This window comes from Nerophis lumbriciformis, linkage group LG14 (genome assembly GCF_033978685.3).
Source record: "Nerophis lumbriciformis linkage group LG14, RoL_Nlum_v2.1, whole genome shotgun sequence".
In the NCBI taxonomy this organism is placed as follows: domain Eukaryota; kingdom Metazoa; phylum Chordata; class Actinopteri; order Syngnathiformes; family Syngnathidae; genus Nerophis; species Nerophis lumbriciformis.
In genome coordinates, this window is record NC_084561.2 from 2967017 (window position 1) to 2985380 (window position 18364).

Sequence of the window (18364 nt, forward strand, 5' to 3'; positions counted from 1 at the left end):
AATAATGATTTCAAGGCAAGTTATCCATCAAATTGTGCAATGTAAAAAGTAGTAATAGATTTCATGGTCAAATTGTGAAATTTACTGTGGTTTTTACAGCATTTTTCTTTAAATGGAAAAAACCTGTACTTTTTTTTACTGTAATAAACTGTGGTGCCGTTTTGGCATTTACAGTAATTCACCGAAAAATCTACAGTTGTTGATTTACGGTAAAAACAAAACAAAAACTGGCAGCTCAGGTGCCAAAATTTTACTGAAAAATTACAGTTTTTTTTTTATTTAGAGTAAAAAAACAAATGTAAATTTTACTGTAAAATTCTGGCAACCTTTTTTAAACCATAAAAACAGCAGTACTGTTTTTCCCCAAATATTACACTAAGAAAAATATTTTTGGTGGAATATTTTGCAAATTTGGTAAATAAATAACCCAAAAATGTATATTTTGTTGTTTTCTTACTGTACCGAAAATGAACCGAACCGTGACCTCTAAACCGAGGTACGTACCGAACCCAAATGTTTGTGTACCGCATACTTGCCAACCCTCCCGGATTTTCCGGGAGACTACCGAAATTCAGCGCCTCTCCCGAAAACCTCCCGGGACAAATTTCCTCCCGAAAATCTCCCGAAATTCAGGCGGAGCTGGAAGCCACGCCACCTGAGTGACGTGTCAACAGCCTGTATTCACGTCCGCTTTCCCACAATATAAACAGCGTGCCTGCCCAAACACGTTATAACTGTAGAATGATGGAGGGCGAGTTCTTGGTTTCTTATGTGGGTTTATTGTTAGGCAGTTTCATTAACGTCCTCCCAGCGCGGCAACAACACACAACAACAGCAGTCACGTTTTTGTCTACCGTAAAGCAGTTCGTCTGCCGTAAACAGCGATGTTGTCGTAATATATTGAGTTGGAGGCAATAACCAGGCGAGGGGATGAAGTACGTCTCTTTACTGTAGACTTCAGAACAGACTGACTCAACACACTTGACATCAGGTGCGCAACACCACGTAAATCGTTGGCCAACCAAAAAGTAACCCCAGTACGCTATAGCCAACATTCACCAGGAGATGGCAACAGACAAACATAGATCACTCTATTACATTCCTCCCCTTTTGGAAATGGACTCAAAAGAAATAAACAAGCCAACCAAAAAATGCAGCAGCTCAATTAAAAAACTGTACTTAAGCCACATTCTTCTTTTTTTTTTTTTTTTTAGTACTGAACTCTTAACCCTCATTTGTAAACAATAACATGCTTATTATACAAACAGTATTTGTACACCTTTAACACAGATTTTTATACTGTCTTCAGAGATTCAGTTTTTTTTGGTGGTACTTGAAACCTTTCTGGGTACCTGCGAAAGGGTGTTCGGCATGGTTTGAAAAATAGTGACAGAGAATAGAACAAGGATGGACAATTCAACCCTTAACTCAACAATGAGTAGATGAGTGTTATGTGTGTGTATATGTGTAAATAAATGAACACTGAAATTCAAGTATTTCTCTTATTTATATATATATATATATATATATATATATATATATATATATAAATATATATATATATAGCTAGAATTCACTGAAAGTCAAGTATTTCTTATATATATATATATATATAGCTAGAATTCACTGAAAATCAAGTATTTCTTATATATAATATATATATAGCTAGAATTCACTGAAAGTCAAGTATTTCTTATATATATATACATATATAGCTAGAATTCACTGTAAATCAAGTATTTCTTATATATATGTATATATATATATATATATATATATTTATATATATATATAGCTAGAATTCACTGAAAGTCAAGTATTTCTTATATATATATATATATATATATATATATATTTATATATATATATAGCTAGAATTCACTGTAAATCAAGTATTTCTTATATATATATATATATATTTATATGTATATATATATAGCTAGAATTCACTGAAAGTCAAGTATTTCTTATATATATATATATATTTATGTATATATATAGCTAGAATTCACTGAAAGTCAAGTATTTCTTATATATATATATATATATATATATATTTATATATATATATAGCTAGAATTCACTGTAAATCAAGTATTTCTTATATATATATATATATATATATATTTATATATATATATATATAGCTAGAATTCACTGAAAGTCAAGTATTTCTTATATATATATATATATATATTTATATATATATATAGCTAGAATTCACTGAAAGTCAAGTATTTCTTATATATATATATATATATATATATATATAGCTAGAATTCACTGTAAATCAAGTATTTCTTATACATATATATATATATATTTATATATATATATATAGCTAGAATTCACTGAAAGTCAAGTATTTCTTATATATATATATATATATATATATATATAGCTAGAATTCACTGTAAATCAAGTATTTCTTATATATATATATTCATATATATATATATAGCTAGAATTCACTGAAAGTCAAGTATTTCTTATATATATATATAAGAAATACTTGACTTTCAGTGAATTCTAGCTATATATATATATATAAATATATATATATATATAAGAAATATTTGACTTTCAGTGAATTCTAGCTATATATATATATATATAGCTAGAATTCACTGAAAGTCAAGTATTTCTTATATATATATGAAATACTTGACTTGGTGAAATTCTAGCTGTAAATATACTCCTCCCCTCTTAGCCACGCCCCCAACCACGCCCCCGCCCCACCACGACCACGCCCCCCCACCTCCCGAAATCGGAGGTCTCAAGGTTGGCAAGTATGGTGCACCGTTACACTCCTAATGTTTAGGGAGGGAAAGTTGGTGGATTGAGAAAGTCATGGCGATGATGTAAGTGACTGCTGGCGTTCAAGCTTTGAGAGGGGGTCACGGGGGGGGTCTGTGTGTAGTGTCTTCACAGTGATGTGGTGCAGGACTGAGGGGTCGCGATGGCAGCTGGCTTCTATAAATAAGTGTCACAGAGGGGGGGCGAGCAAGAAAAGAGTCTGACAGATGTGCTCTCAACACAAGTCATGTGATCTTTGCATCTTCTTTTCATACGTTTGTCACAAGCCAAAAAAAAAGCTGTTGCATGATATCTCCTTTGCTGCTTCCTTCCTCTTCTTCTTGTAAAGTGTGGCAAGCACTCACACACACACACACACACACACACACACACACACACACACACACACACACACACACACACACACACACACACACACACACACACACACACACACACACACACACACACACTCTCTGTTGGCAGTACATACACTCTTTCATGTTGGTGTGTTACGCACCGTACTGAAGAGGATTTTGTTGACTTTTGAAATTGTTTTTCAAGTAAATTCACATCATATTTGCATGGTGTTTGACTTGGTAGACTGTGCTCTTTGTTCAAAGAAACTAAACAATTAGCTAAAAACATAGACAAGACTTGAAATAAGTAATACATAGAAAAGCCAAAAGCAGTGACGTTGTCACGTTGTGTAAATGGTAAATAAAAAGAGAATACAACAAATCCTTTTCAACTTATATTCAATTGAATAGACTGCAAAGACAAGATATTTCATGTTCACACTGACAAACTTTGTTATTTTTTGTGTAAATAATCATTAACTTGCAAAAAAGTTGTCAGAGGGACATTTTTACCACTGTGTTACATGGCCTTTCCTTTTAACAACACTCAGTAAAGGTTTGGGAACTGAGGAGACACATTTTTGAAGTGGAATTCTTTCCCATTCTTGCTTGATGTACAGCTTAAGTTGTTCAACAGTCTCATATTTTAGCCTTCACACATTTTCAATGTCTGGACTACAGGCAGGCCAGTCTAGTACCTGCACTCTTTTACTATGAAGCCACGCTGTTGTAACACGTGGCTTGGCATTGTCTTGCTGAAATAAGCAGGGGCGTCCATGGTAACGTTGCTTGGATGGCAACATATGTTGCTCCAAAACCTGTATGTACCTTTCAGCATTAATGGTGCCTTCACAGATGTGTAAGTTACCCATGTCTTGGGCACTAATACACCCCCATACCATCACACATGCTGCCTTTTACACTTTTCGCCTAGAACAGTCCGGATGGTTCTTTTCCTCTTTGGTCCGGAGGACACGACGTCCACAGTTTCCAAAAAACAATTTGAAATATGGACTCGTCAGACCACAGAACACTTTTCCACTTTGTATCAGTCCATCTTAGATGAGCTCGGGCCCAGCGAAGCCGACGGCATTTCTGGGTGTTGTTGATAAATGCATAGTAGAGTTTTAACTTGCACTTACAGATGTAGCGACCAACTGTAGTTACTGACAGTGGTTTTCTGAAGTGTTCCTGAGCCCATGCGGTGATATCCTTTACACACCGATGTCGCTTTTTGATGCAGTACCGCCTGAGGGATCGAAGGTCACGGGCATTCAATGTTGGTTTTAGGCTTTTCTCTGATTTCTCCAGATTCTATGGACCTTTTGATGATATTACGGAGCGTAGATGGTGAAATCCCTAAATTCCTTGCTTGAGAAATGTTGTTCTTAAACAATTTGCTCAGGCATTTGTCGACAAAGTGGTGACCCTCGCCCCGTCCTTGTTTGTGAACGACTGAGCATTTCATGGAATCTACTTTTATACCCAATCATGGCACCCACCTGTTCCCAATTAGCCTGTTCACCTGTGGGATGTTCCAAGTAAGTCTTTGATGAGCATTCCTCAACTTTATCAGTCTTTTTTGCCACTTGTGCCAGCTTTTTTGAAACATGTCGCAGGCATCAAATTCCAAATGACCTAATATTTGCAAAAATTAACAAAGTTTACCTGTTCCAACGTTAATTAAAGCTGCAAGCAGCGATGGACGGGACCGACTTTGACGGCACATAAAATCCAAACCGGAGCAGTAATTAAAACTCTTTCGTCAACTTTTAATCAGAAGAGTTCAATATCTCTCCTGTGCTAGTTTGAAGCCGACACGACAAACGCGCTCAGAGGAGATAATGTTTGAAAAAAGGTGACCGGTTTTTACAAAACTTCTGTTTTGAAGGGGGAATTGCAAACTTCTTGTCGATTTTTGCTGGGGGTTGTCAATATATGAAATGTAGGTCTAAGTGAGACCCACATAGAGGTTTTTGTTTCATGTCTCTAAGACATTCCTACTGGAAGTTACAGTTTTGTCTGAGTTTTCTTCCTAGGAGCAGTTGTGTCTGTGTTTTCTTCCTAGGGGGCGCTAGAGCGCACTTTTGAGTTTTGGGGTTGTTTTTTTTTATTAGATCGCAATTTTTGCCAGTCCTGATGTGTGTGTCGAATATGGCGAGTTTGGAAGCATGTTAAGGGGGTCAAATTACAGCTCAAAGAGGCGGCGGAATAATAATAATTAAAGCTGCAAGCAGCGATGGACGGGACCGACTTTGACGGCACATAAAATCCAAACCGGAGCAGTAATTAAAACTCTTTGGTCAACTTTTAATCAGAAGAGTTCAATCTCTCTCCTGTGCTAGTTTGAAGCCGACACGACAAACGCGCTCAGAGGAGATAATGTTTGAAAAAAGGTGACCGGTTTTTACAAAACTTCTGTTTTGAAGGGGGAATTGCAAACTTCTTGTTGATTTTTGCTGGGGGTTGTCAATATATGAAATGTAGGTCTAAGTGAGACCTACATAGAGGTCTCTAAGACATTCCTACTGGAAGTTACAGTTTTGTCTGAGTTTTCTTCCTAGGAGCAGTTGTGTCTGTGTTTTCTTCCTAGGGGGCGCTAGAGCGCAATTTTGAGTTTTGGGGTTGGGTTTTTTTATTAGATCGCAATTTTTGCCAGTTCTGATGTGTGTCTCAAGTTTGGTGAGTTTTGAAGCATGTTAAGGGGGTCAAATTACAGCTCAAAGAGGCAAAAAAGACTGTTTTTACTAAAATGTTGTTTTGAAGGGGGAATTGCCAACTTTCTGTTGATTTTTGCTGAAGGATGTCAATGTATGAAATTTAGGTCTAAGTCAGACCTACATAGAGGTTTTTGTTTCATGTCTCTACGACATTCCTACCGGAAGTTACAAGCAGTTTTGTCTGTGTTTTTTCCTAGGGGGCGCAATTTTGAGTTTTGGGGTTTGGTTTTTTTGCTTAGATGGCAATTTTCACCAGTCTTGATGTGTGTGTCAAATATGGTGAGTTTGGAAGCATGTTAAGGGGGTCAAATTACAGCTCAAAGAGGCGGCGGAATAATAATAATTAAAACTTCAAGCAGCGATGGACGGGACCGACTTTGACGGCACATAAAATCCAAACCGGAGCAGTAATTAAAACTCTTTGGTCAACTTTTAATCAGAAGGGTTCAATCTCTCTCCTGTGCTAATTTGAAGCCGACACGACAAACCCGCTCAGAGGAGATAATGTTTGAAAAAAGGTGACCGGTTTTTACAAAACTTCTGTTTTGAAGGGGGAATTGCAAACTTCTTGTTGATTTTTGCTGGGGGTTGTCAATATATGAAATGTAGGTCTAAGTGAGACCTACATAGAGGTTTTTGTTTCATGTCTCTAAGACATTCCTACTGGAAGTTACAGTTTTGTCTGAGTTTTCTTCCTAGGAGCAGTTGTGTCTGTGTTTTCTTCCTAGGGGGCGCTAGAGCGCAATTTTGAGTTTTGGGGTTGGGTTTTTTATTAGATCGCAATTTTTGCCAGTCCTGATGTGTGTGACCAGTTTGGGGAGTTTTGAAGCATGTTAAGGGGGTCAAATTACAGCTCAAAGAGGCAAAAGTGACTGTTTTTAGTAAACTTTTGTTTTGAAGGGGAAATTGCCAACTTTCTGTTGATGTTTGCTGAAAGATGTCAGTGTATGAAATCTAGGTCTAAGTGAGACCTACATAGAGGTTTTAGTTTCATGTCTCTACGACATTCCTACTGGAAGTTACAAGCAGTTTTGTCTGTGTTTTTTCCTAGGGGGCGCAATTTTGAGTTTTGGGGTTTGGTTTTTTGCTTAGATGGCAATTTTCGCCAGTCCTGATGTGTGTGTCAAATATGGTGAGTTTGGAAGCATGTTAAGGGGGTCAAATTACAGCTCAAAGAGGCGGCGGAATAATAATAATTAAAGCTGCAAGCAGCGATGGACGGGACCGACTTTGACGGCACATAAAATCCAAACCGGAGCAGTAATTAAAACTCTTTGGTCAACTTTTAATCAGAAGGGTTCAATATCTCTCCTGTGCTAGTTTGAAGCCGACACGACAAACCCGCTCAGAGGAGATAATTTTTGAAAAAAGGTGACCGGTTTTTACAAAACTTTTGTTTTGAAGGGGGAATAGCAAACTTCCTGTTGATTTTTGCTGGGGGTTGTCAATATATGAAATGTAGGTCTAAGTGAGACCTACATAGAGGTTTTTGTTTCATGTCTCTGACATTTCTACTGGAAGTTACAGGCAGTTTTGTCTGTGTTTTCTTCCTAGGAGCAGTTTTGTCTGTGTTGTCTTCCTAGGGGGCGCTAGAGCGCAATTTTGAGTTTTGGGGTTGGGTTTTTTATTAGATCGCAATTTTTGCCAGTTCTGATGTGTGTGTTCAGTTTGGTGAGTTTTGAAGCATGATAAGGGGGTCAAATTACAGCTCAAAGAGGCAAAAGTGACTGTTTTTAGTCAACTTTTGTTTTGAAGGGGAAATTGCCAACTTTCTGTTGATTTTTGCTGAAGGATGTCAATGTATGAAATTTAGGTCTAAGTCAGACCTACATAGAGGTTTTTGTTTCATGTCTCTACGACATTCCTACCGGAAGTTACAATAAGTTTTGTCTGTGTTTTTTCCTAGGGGGCGCAATTTTGAGTTTTGGGGTTTGTTTTTTTTGCTTAGATGGCAATTTTCGCCAGTCCTGATGTGTGTGTCAAATATGGTGAGTTTGGAAGCATGTTAAGGGGGTCAAATTACAGCTCAAAGAGGCGGCGGAATAATAATAATTAAAACTGCAAGCAGCGATGGACGGGACCGACTTTGACGGCACATAAAATCCAAACCGGAGCAGTAATTAAAACTCTTTGGTCAACTTTTAATCAGAAGGGTTCAATATCTCTCCTGTGCTAGTTTGAAGCCGACACGGCAAACGCGCTCAGAGGAGATAATGTTTGAAAAAAGGTGACCGGTTTTTACAAAACTTTTGTTTTGAAGGGGGAATAGCAAACTTCCTGTTGATTTTTGCTGGGGGTTGTCAATATATGAAATGTAGGTCTAAGTGAGACCTACATAGAGGTCTCTAAGACATTCCTACTGGAAGTTACAGTTTTGTCTGAGTTTTCTTCCTAGGAGCAGTTGTGTCTGTGTTTTCTTCCTAGGGGGCGCTAGAGCGCAATTTTGAGTTTTGGGGTTGGGTTTTTTATTAGATCGCAATTTTTGCCAGTCCTGATGTGTGTGTCCAGTTTGGTGAGTTTTGAAGCATGTTAAGAGGGTCAAATTACAGCTCAAAGAGGTAAAAGTGACTGTTTTTAGTAAACTTTTGTTTTGAAGGGGAAATTGCCAACTTTCTGTTGATTTTTGCTGAAGGATGTCAATGTATGAAATTTAGGTCTAAGTCAGACCTACATAGAGGTTTTTGTTTCATGTCTCTAAGACATTCCTACTGGAAGTTACAGTTTTGTCTGAGTTTTCTTCCTAGGAGCAGTTGTGTCTGTGTTTTCTTCCTAGGGGGCGCTAGAGCGCAATTTTGAGTTTTGGGGTTGGTTTTTTTTATTAGATCGCAATTTTTGCCAGTCCTGATGTGTGTGTCCAGTTTGGTGAGTTTTGAAGCATGATAAGGGGGTCAAATTACAGCTCAAAGAGGCAAAAGTGACTGTTTTTAGTAAACTTTTGTTTTGAAGGGGAAATTGCCAACTTTCTGTTGATTTTTGCTGAAGGATGTCAATGTATGAAATGTAGGTCTAAGTCAGACCTACATAGAGGTTTCATGTCTCTACGACATTCCTACCGGAAGTTACAAGCAGTTTTGTCTGTGTTTTTTCCTAGGGGGCGCAATTTTGAGTTTTGGGGTTTGTTTTTTTTGCTTAGATGGCAATTTTCGCCAGTCCTGATGTGTGTGTCAAATATGGTGAGTTTGGAAGCATGTTAAGGGGGTCAAATTACAGCTCAAAGAGGCGGCGGAATAATAATAATTAAAGCTGCAAGCAGCGATGGACGGGACCGACTTTGACGGCACATAAATCCAAACCGGAGCAGTAATTAAAACTCTTTCGTCAACTTTTAATCAGAAGGGTTCAATATCTCTCCTGTGCTAGTTTGAAGCCGACACGACAAACGCGCTCAGAGGAGATAATGTTTGAAAAAAGGTGACCGGTTTTTACAAAACTTCTGTTTTGAAGGGGGAATTGCAAACTTCTTGTTGATTTTTGCTGGGGGTTGTCAATATATGAAATGTAGGTCTAAGTGAGACCTACATAGAGGTCTCTAAGACATTCCTACTGGAAGTTACAGTTTTGTCTGAGTTTTCTTCCTAGGAGCAGTTGTGTCTGTGTTTTCCTCCTAGGGGGCGCTAGAGCGCAATTTTGAGTTTTGGGGTTGGGTTTTTTATTAGATCGCAATTTTTGCCAGTCCTGGTGTGTGTGTCCAGTTTGGTGAGTTTTGAAGCATGTTAAGGGGGTCAAATTACAGCTCAAAGAGACAAAAGTGACTGTTTTTAGTACTTTTTTGTCTTGAAGGGGGAATTGCCAACTTCCTGTTGATTTTTGCCCGAGGATATACAATTATGAGAACTAGGTCTAAGTCAGACCTACATAGAGGTTTTTGTTTCATGTCTCTCCGACCTTCCCAGTGGGAGTTACAGGCAGTTTTGTCATTTTTTTCTTCCGAGGAGCAGTTTTTTCTCCGTTTTATTCAAAAATTGCTCTAGAGCGCAATTTTTAAATTTGGGGTTAGGTTTTTTTATTAGATCGCAATTTTTGCCAGTCCTGATGTGTGCGTTCAGTTTGGTGAGTTTTGAAGCATGTTAAGGGGGTGAAATTGCAGCTCAAAGAGGCAAAAGTGACTGTTTTTTAGTACTTTTTTGTCTTGAAGGGGAAATTGCCAACTTCCTGTTGATTTTTGCCCGAGGATATACAATTATGAGAACTAGGTTTAAGTCAGACTTACAGGCAGTTTTGTCATTTTTTTCTTCCGAGGAGCAGTTTTTTCTCCGTTTTAATCAAAAATTGCTCCAGAGCGCAATTTTTAAATTTGGGGTTAGGTTTTTTTATTAGATCACAATTTTTGCCAGTCCTGATGTGTGTGTTCAGTTTGGTGAGTTTTGAAGCGTGTTAAGGGGGTTAAATTACAGCTCAAAGAGGCAAAAGTGACTGTTTTTAGTACTTTTTTGTCTTGAAGGGGGAATTGCCAACTTCCTGTTGATTTTTGTCCAAAGATATATAATTATGAAAGGTAGGTGTAAGTCAGACCTACATAGAGGTTTTTGTTTCATGTCTCTCCGACCTTCCCAGTGGGAGTTACAGGCAGTTTTGTCATTTTTGTCTTCCGAGGAGCAGTTTTTTCTCCGTTTTAATCAAAAATTGCTCTAGAGCGCAATTTTTAAATTTGGGGTTAGGTTTTTTTATTAGATCGCAATTTTTGCCAGTCCTGATGTGTGTGTTCAGTTTGGTGAGTTTTGAAGCGTGTTAAGGGGGTTAAATTACAGCTCAAAGAGGCAAAAGTGACTGTTTTTAGTACTTTTTTGTCTTGGAGGGGGAATTGCCAACTTCCTGTTGATTTTTGCCCGAGGATATACAGTTATGAAAACTAGGTCTAAGTCAAACCTACATAGAGGTTTTTGTTTCATGTCTCTCCGACCTTCCCAGTGGGAGTTACAGGCAGTTTTGTCATTTTTTTCTTCCGAGGAGCAGTTTTTTTTCTCCGTTTTAATCAAAAATTGCTCTAGAGCGCAATTTTTAAATTTGGGGTTAGGTTTTTTTATTAGATCGCAATTTTTGCCAGTCCTGATGTGTGCGTTCAGTTCGGTGAGTTTTGAAGCGTGTTAAGGGGGTCAAATTACAGCTCAAAGAGGCAAAAGTGACTGTTTTTAGTACTTTTTTGTCTTGAAGGGGGAATTGCCAACTTCCTGTTGATTTTTGCCCGAGGATATACAGTTATGAAAACTAGGTCTAAGTCAAACCTACATAGAGGTTTTTGTTTCATGTCTCTCCGACCTTCCTAGTGGGAGATATAGGCAGTCTAGTTTTTTTTCCCCCTTTTTTTTTGAGTTTTGGGGTTCGTTTTTTTTAAAAAAAGGTAATTTTCGCAGGTCCTGATGTGTGGGTCAAATATGGTGAGTTTTGAAGCATGTTAAGTGGGTCAAATTACAGTTTAATCTGGCGGCGGAAGAGAAAAGAATAATAATAAAACCTTACAAATTCAATAGGTCCTTATGTCCCATTGTATAAGGACTCCCTTTGGGAGTCCTTATACAATGGGCCATGCGGGCCCTAATAATACAACGCACAAAATACAATAGGGTCCTCTGTCCCAAAGGGACATTGCGGTCCCTAAATATCTTGTCTTTGCAGTCTATTCAATTGAATATAAGTTGAAAAGGATTTGTTGACAACTTCATTGCTTTTGGGCTTCAGTAATTATAGTGAAGAGTTTCTTGAGTCTTATCGCTGTACGTCCTGTTGACTATTTGCTAAGGAGCTGTGATGGACTGGATAGCAGAGTCATAATGAGGCCGACATCTTTCTGTTTCCTGCCTCCTGCCGCACACTTTCAGTCTAAAGTGGAATGTTTGCTGTTTACGAGGCGTCCATTAAGTCGGCTCGGAGTTTCCCGCCGTGGAAACGCCTGCCCGGCCTCATGCCCGCGGAGAAAATGAACGGCACGGTCGGTGCGAGCGCTGACGAGGCGGAATGTGGCGGAGGGGGAAGTGCTGCCTTGTAATCAGGCTTCATCAGAAGACCTCCTCGCTACTTCCTCTGCTTCCAGACAGGAAATGGTCGTGCGTGAGTGAGCCACGTGGAGCGTACATAAAAAGGTGCATGACTTCATTTGTGTAATTCACTACGAGCGCGTCCACGTAAAAGACATATGTGCTCCATCTGGCGTCTTGTAAACAACATTGTGACAGCATCAGTATCACCAGAGAATAAGAAGACACAGCAAGAGGGATCAGTGTTGCCAACTTAGCACGGAGCTGCAACCATTCATCAATTCATTTCATTAGAAAAAAGCTTTGATTTATATTCTGTTGCTTAGATATTTCCTTTAATAAGTGTAACTAATAAAATGTAAAGCAGTTCATCTGCCGTAAACAGCAATGTTGTGACACTCTTAAACAGGACAATACTGCCATCTAGTGCATTTGATGAAAGCACTTTTGTGCATGCCACACAGAATGCATCATCAGAGAGTTCAGCATGGTTAGAAAAATAGTGAACAAGGATGGACAATTCAACCCTTAACTCAACAATGAGTAGATGAGTGTTATGTGTGTGTATATGTGTAAATAAATGAACACTGAAATTCAAGTATTTATTTTATTTATTTATATATATATATATATACATATATATATATATAGTAAAATAAATATACATTTACAGCTAGAATTCACTGAAAGTCAAGTATTTCTTATATATATATATATATGTATATAAATATATATATATATATATATATATATATATATGTATATATATATATATATATATATATATATGTATATATATATATATATATATATATATGTATGTATGTATGTATGTATGTATGTATATATATATATATATGTATGTGTGGGAAAAAAATCACAAGACTATTTCATCTCTACAGGCCTGTTTCATGAGGGGGGGTACCCTCAATCATCAGGAGATTTTAATGGGAGCATTCGCATACCATGGTTTATATAGGGCACAGAGTGGGTGGGTACAGGCTGGCCTAGGGGCGTGGTGATTGGCTCATGTGTTACCTAGGAGGTGTTTCCGTCTATGGCGGCATGCTGTTACAATTTCGCTGCGCTTGTTGAGGGATGACAGGTCTGGACGGTAAATAATAAACAGTTTCTCTTTCAAGCATAGGTTGCATCTTTTATTACCACTATTGTAAGGTGTGCTGGATGCAAGAATTTGCCATGTTATTGAATATTCAACATTATTGTCTTTGAGGTCCCAAATGTGTTTGCTGAGTTCTGTGGTATTTCGCAGGTTTTTGTTCCTGAAAGAAGCCTTGTGATTGTTCCATCTGGTTTTGAATTCTCCCTCGGTTAATCCTACATATGTGTCGGATGTGTTAATGTCCTTGCATATTACCTTAGATTGGTAGACAACTGATGTTTGTAAGCACCCCCCGTTGAGAGGGCAATCAGGTTTCTTTCGACAGTTACAGTCTTTGTTGGTTTTGGAGTCGCTCTGTCTGGGGGCCGACGGCTCATTTGCAATTGTTTTGTTGTGGTTTGAGATGATTTGTCGTACATTGTTCATGCAGCTGTAGCTCAATTTAATGTTGTTCTTGTTGAATACTTTTCTTAGGGTGTTGTCTTTGGGAAAGTGTTTGTCAATCAGATTGAGGAATTTGTGTCCAATGTTAGTTGAGACGTTTTTGCTGTATGGGGGGGTTGTACCAGATGATGTCGTTTCGTTTTCTGTTCTTTTTTGGCTGGTTTCCTGGCGTGGGTTCATAGGTGAGGGTGAAATTGTACCCGCTTTCATCAAGGGCTTTTTGGTACGGGGGGGTTGCTTGGTCAAATTCAAATACCGTGATGACGGACTGGCAGTGTGTCGCGCCTCGCCAATGAGCAGCGAGAATACCAAGAAGCGCATATGCCAAATTTTCAAAGAGAACGGCCTACGGATCACGATTGAAGCCAACAAGCAAACCGTCAACTTCCTTGACGTCACTTTCAACCTGAGAAATAACAGCTACCAACCATTCACGAAACCCAACACAACACTCCAATACGTGCACCATGACAGCAACCACCCACCCACCACCACGAAAAGAATACCTACCGGAATCAATAAAAGGCTATCGATGCTGTCATCTAGCAAAGCTGAATTTGACCAAGCAACCCCCCCGTACCAAAAAGCCCTTGATGAAAGCGGGTACAATTTCACCCTCACCTATGAACCCACGCCAGGAAACCAGCCAAAAAAGAACAGAAAACGAAACGACATCATCTGGTACAACCCCCCATACAGCAAAAACGTCTCAACTAACATTGGACACAAATTCCTCAATCTGATTGACAAACACTTTCCCAAAGACAACACCCTAAGAAAAGTATTCAACAAGAACAACATTAAATTGAGCTACAGCTGTATGAACAATATACGACAAATTATCTCAAACCACAACAAAACAATTGCAAATGAGCCGTCGGCCCCCGGACAGAGCGACTCCAAAACCAACAAAGGCTGCATCTGTCGAAAGAAACCTGATTGCCCTCTCAACGGGGGGTGCTTACAAACATCCGTTGTCTACCAATCAAAGGTAACACGCAAGGACATTAACACATCCGACACATATGTAGGATTAACCGAGGGAGAGTTCAAAACCAGATGGAACAATCACAAGGCTTCTTTCAGGAACCAAAACCTGCGGAATACCACAGAACTCAGCAAACACATTTGGGACCTCAAAGACAATAATGTTGAATATTCAATAACATGGCAAATTCTTGCATCCAGCACACCTTACAATAGTGGTAATAAAAGATGCAACCTATGCTTGAAAGAGAAACTGTTTATTATTTACCGTCCAGACCTGTCATCCCTCAACAAGCGCAGCGAAATTGTAACAGCATGCCGCCACAGACGGAAACACCTCCTAGGTAACACATGAGCCAATCACCACGCCCCTAGGCCAGCCTGTACCCACCCACTCTGTGCCCTATATAAACCATGGTATGCGAATGCTCCCATTACAATCTCCTGATGATTGAGGGTACCCCCCCTCATGAAACAGGCCTGTAGAGATGAAATTGTCTTGTGATTTTTTTCCCACACATACATATATTGCGCTCTACTACGGTATCGAGCACTATTTTTTGGATAACCTTATTAAGACATATATATATATATATATGAAATACTTGACTTGGTGAATTCTAGCTGTAAATATACTCCTCCCCTCTTAACCACGCCCCCAACCACGCCCCCGCCCCGCCCCTCCCGAAATCGGAGGTCTCAAGGTTGGCAAGTATGTACTAATTGATAATAATGCAAAGATATGTCAGCAAATCACTAACTCCTGACAGGTTTGACTTATTAAGGGTTTAGATATTTTTAGCCTCAAACTAACAGTGGCTAGAAAACTCCAGCAGAAATTAGAGAACCAATATAGCCTACAATCTAATCGACATGTTAACATTTCCTACGGAAATAGTCATTAAACTTGTATTATTGTCAGAATAATTGTATCTAAGTTATCACAAACTTTGTCTGTCTTTGATCCTACCAATCAAAAGGCTTGTAAAACTCCACTGCGTAGGATGGGAAGCGACATGAAGGTGTCGGTTTCTTTGATATATTGTAATCCACAGTTGACCCGAGATCTACAAAGCGGAGAGGAAGCAGGACCTGACCCCCCGTCCAGGCACCATTTCTTTGAACTGTTTTGTAACCAAAGGCGACGGCTGTTTACGACCCCCTTCCCTTAGAAACAGCTGTTGCCGTGTAATCAGGGAAAGTCCAAATAAAAGAGGAGACGTACAATCTTTCGTCAGAGCGTGGCGGAAGACTGTACAAAGAGTACAGCCCAGACGTTTCTCCTCAATTGAGCTAAATTGAATTCTGTCTCTGTTTAATTCCTTGCTTCTTGTCTGTTTAATAGATGTCATCAGTGTTTCATCGAATGTTTCTGCTGTTTCCTTGCAGCCGCTAGCACGGTGGTGCGGGTTGCTGCCCAAAGATGCCGCCAAGATGCCGGAGAGCGCGTGGAAGCTGGTCTTCTACACCATGTCCTGGTGCTACAGCACCTATCTGCTCTTCTTCACCTCCTACTCCTTTTTCCACGACCCGCCCTCCGTCTTCTACAGTAAGATAACTACGCATTCATTCCTACACAACACATGAACCATCTCACACTGTCGCACACCTTCTTTTCTTCCCTGGTTAGCGTGCCGGGCTAAGAGGAGTTGGCTTTTTGGTTCGATCTATTTTGGGACTAATGATGATCCAGAAGCTTTTTAGTTCCGGGCACTAAGCATCATGTAGCTCTATTGCTAAGTGCTACACAAACATAATAAAACAATAACCCACTGTACAATGTCCGCCCTCATTGGGATGTTTATATCTTTCAGCACATGAATTCAACTTAATCTTCACTCAAGTAAAAAAAAAATGGGAACAAACAAGCATCTTGCCGTGTCTTCCTCGCGACATATTTGTGTCTAAGTTTCATTTCAAAGTTCTTGGTTTATGGCTATGTACTTCTACTAAATAAGTATGAGGCATGTTTTATAGTCTATCATTAACTTTTACAAACTCATCTCAGTAGGTCAAAAGCTGCCATGTATTTTTATTAGCTTGCTTTATAGACAAATAAATGACTCACATTAGCTTTATTGTTAGCCGTCTAGTATGAGCCATATTTTACAATTTAGAATGCACAAAAGATAGAAAAGCAAATATGTTCTTGTCTCACTTAGTGATTGTGAATGGTACTTCCCCTTTAAGAACAGCATAAGTCCATTCCAGATGGTTAATAATAAATAGGTTAGTTTTGTTCGTACCTAACATTGTTCCCTGTTTGACTCATTTCCGTTTTTTTAAACGTTCCACACTACTAAATTATACAAATATGAAGATTCCTGCCGATATCATATCGGATTTATATCAGGATACTCCAGGCACCGATATCGATTTTGTAACAGAAGTGAAAAAGTTGTATCGGGACTCCCCTACCTTCAATTTTACTAAAAACCAGCGTCCTCTGCAGTCATACTTGCCAACTAGAGATGCGCGGATAGGCAATTATTTCATCCGCAACCGCATCAGAAAGTCGTCAACCATCCGCCATCCACCCGATCTAACATTTGATCAGAACCGCATCCGCCCGCCATCCGCCCGTTGTTATATATCTAATATAGACGATGCAAGGCATTAGTGAGGTTATAAAGCTTTTGCCTGTTAAAGAAAGGAGACTGATCCAATGCAGCACATACATTCGCGTGCCACGCTGTCACGACCCAGACGCACACCAGTGCGCAATCATATGGGAGCCGCGCTGAGCGCACCTCCAAGCGCATCTCGCTGCCGGCGACGGCCGGGTATGGGCCCGACGCTCCAGCGCCATCCATTTTCAGGGCTAGTTGATTCGGCAGGTGGGTTGTTACACACTCCTTAGCGGGTTCCGACTTCCATGGCCACCGTCCTGCTGTCTATATCAACCAGGGTGAGCCCCACCCCTTTCGTGAGCGCACTGCGCGCGGAGTGACCCCTGTTACGCGCCCCCGGCAACAGGGGTGGCGGGCAGGTAAGCTGCGCGGGCGGAGCGCGCGGAGTGACCCCTGTTACGAGCCCCCGGCCACGGGGGTGGCGGGCAGGTAAGCTGCTTACCTGCTGCGCGTGACGCCGGCCGCGGCGAAGGCGGCTGAGGCGGGGTGTCGGTGCGGTGGGCGCGGTGGTGACCCTGGACGTGCGTCGGGCCCTTCTCGCGGATCGCCTCAGCTACGGCTCCCGGTGGGGCCCTCTCGGGGGAAGGGGCCTCGGTCCCGGACCCCGGCGAGGCGTCCCTTCTCCGCTCCGTAAAAGTGTCCATCTCTTTTTTTTTTTTTCTTCTGTTGTGGCATATGCTGCAGGTGCCTGCTCGTTTTTCGTATGTGGGTAACAACATTTAACTATGTATATATATTTCCCAATTGGTTTAACTGCCACCCGCCTGAATCTATTTAAAATCTAATTTTTTTTTATTTCAACCGCCCGACCCGACCCGCGGATAAAATCAAATTTTTTTAAATTTCATCTGCCCGATCCGCGGATAATCCGCGGACTCCGCGGTTGTGCCCGCAAACCGCGCATCTCTAATATATATATATATATATATATATATATATATATATATATATATATATATATATATATATATATATATATATATATATATATGTATGAAATACTTGACTTGGTGAATTCTAGCTGTCAATATACTCCTCCCCTCTTAACCACGCCCCCAACCACGCCCCGCCCCACCCCCGACCACGCCCCCCACCCCCTCCTCCCGAAATCGGAGGCCTCAAGGTTGGCAAGTGTGTCTGCAGTGGACATTTGTGTTTTACATAGGGCTGGGCGATATGTCTGAAAACTGTATCACGATATAAGTCTTTTCTATCGGCCGATATCGATAATTGATATACTTTTTCATGAAAATGAGGACTAAGAGATGACAGTTTCAAATGTAGTCGTCCTCTGATTATAATCCTTCAGTTATCGAGGCAGAAAGGAAAGGAA

At 40.0% G+C, this 18364-nt stretch overlaps 1 protein-coding gene across 1 annotated transcript in view; it reads left to right on the top strand.

The window, feature by feature from the left end:
* cers1 (ceramide synthase 1) overlaps positions 1 to 18364 on the top strand; it is a 130122-nt gene that overhangs the window by 78868 nt on the left and 32890 nt on the right. Inside the window, exon 2 of the mRNA XM_061976224.2 lies at positions 15791 to 15950. Coding sequence (XP_061832208.1) covers positions 15791 to 15950 — 160 coding nt within the window. The remainder of the gene's footprint in view (positions 1 to 15790; positions 15951 to 18364) is intronic.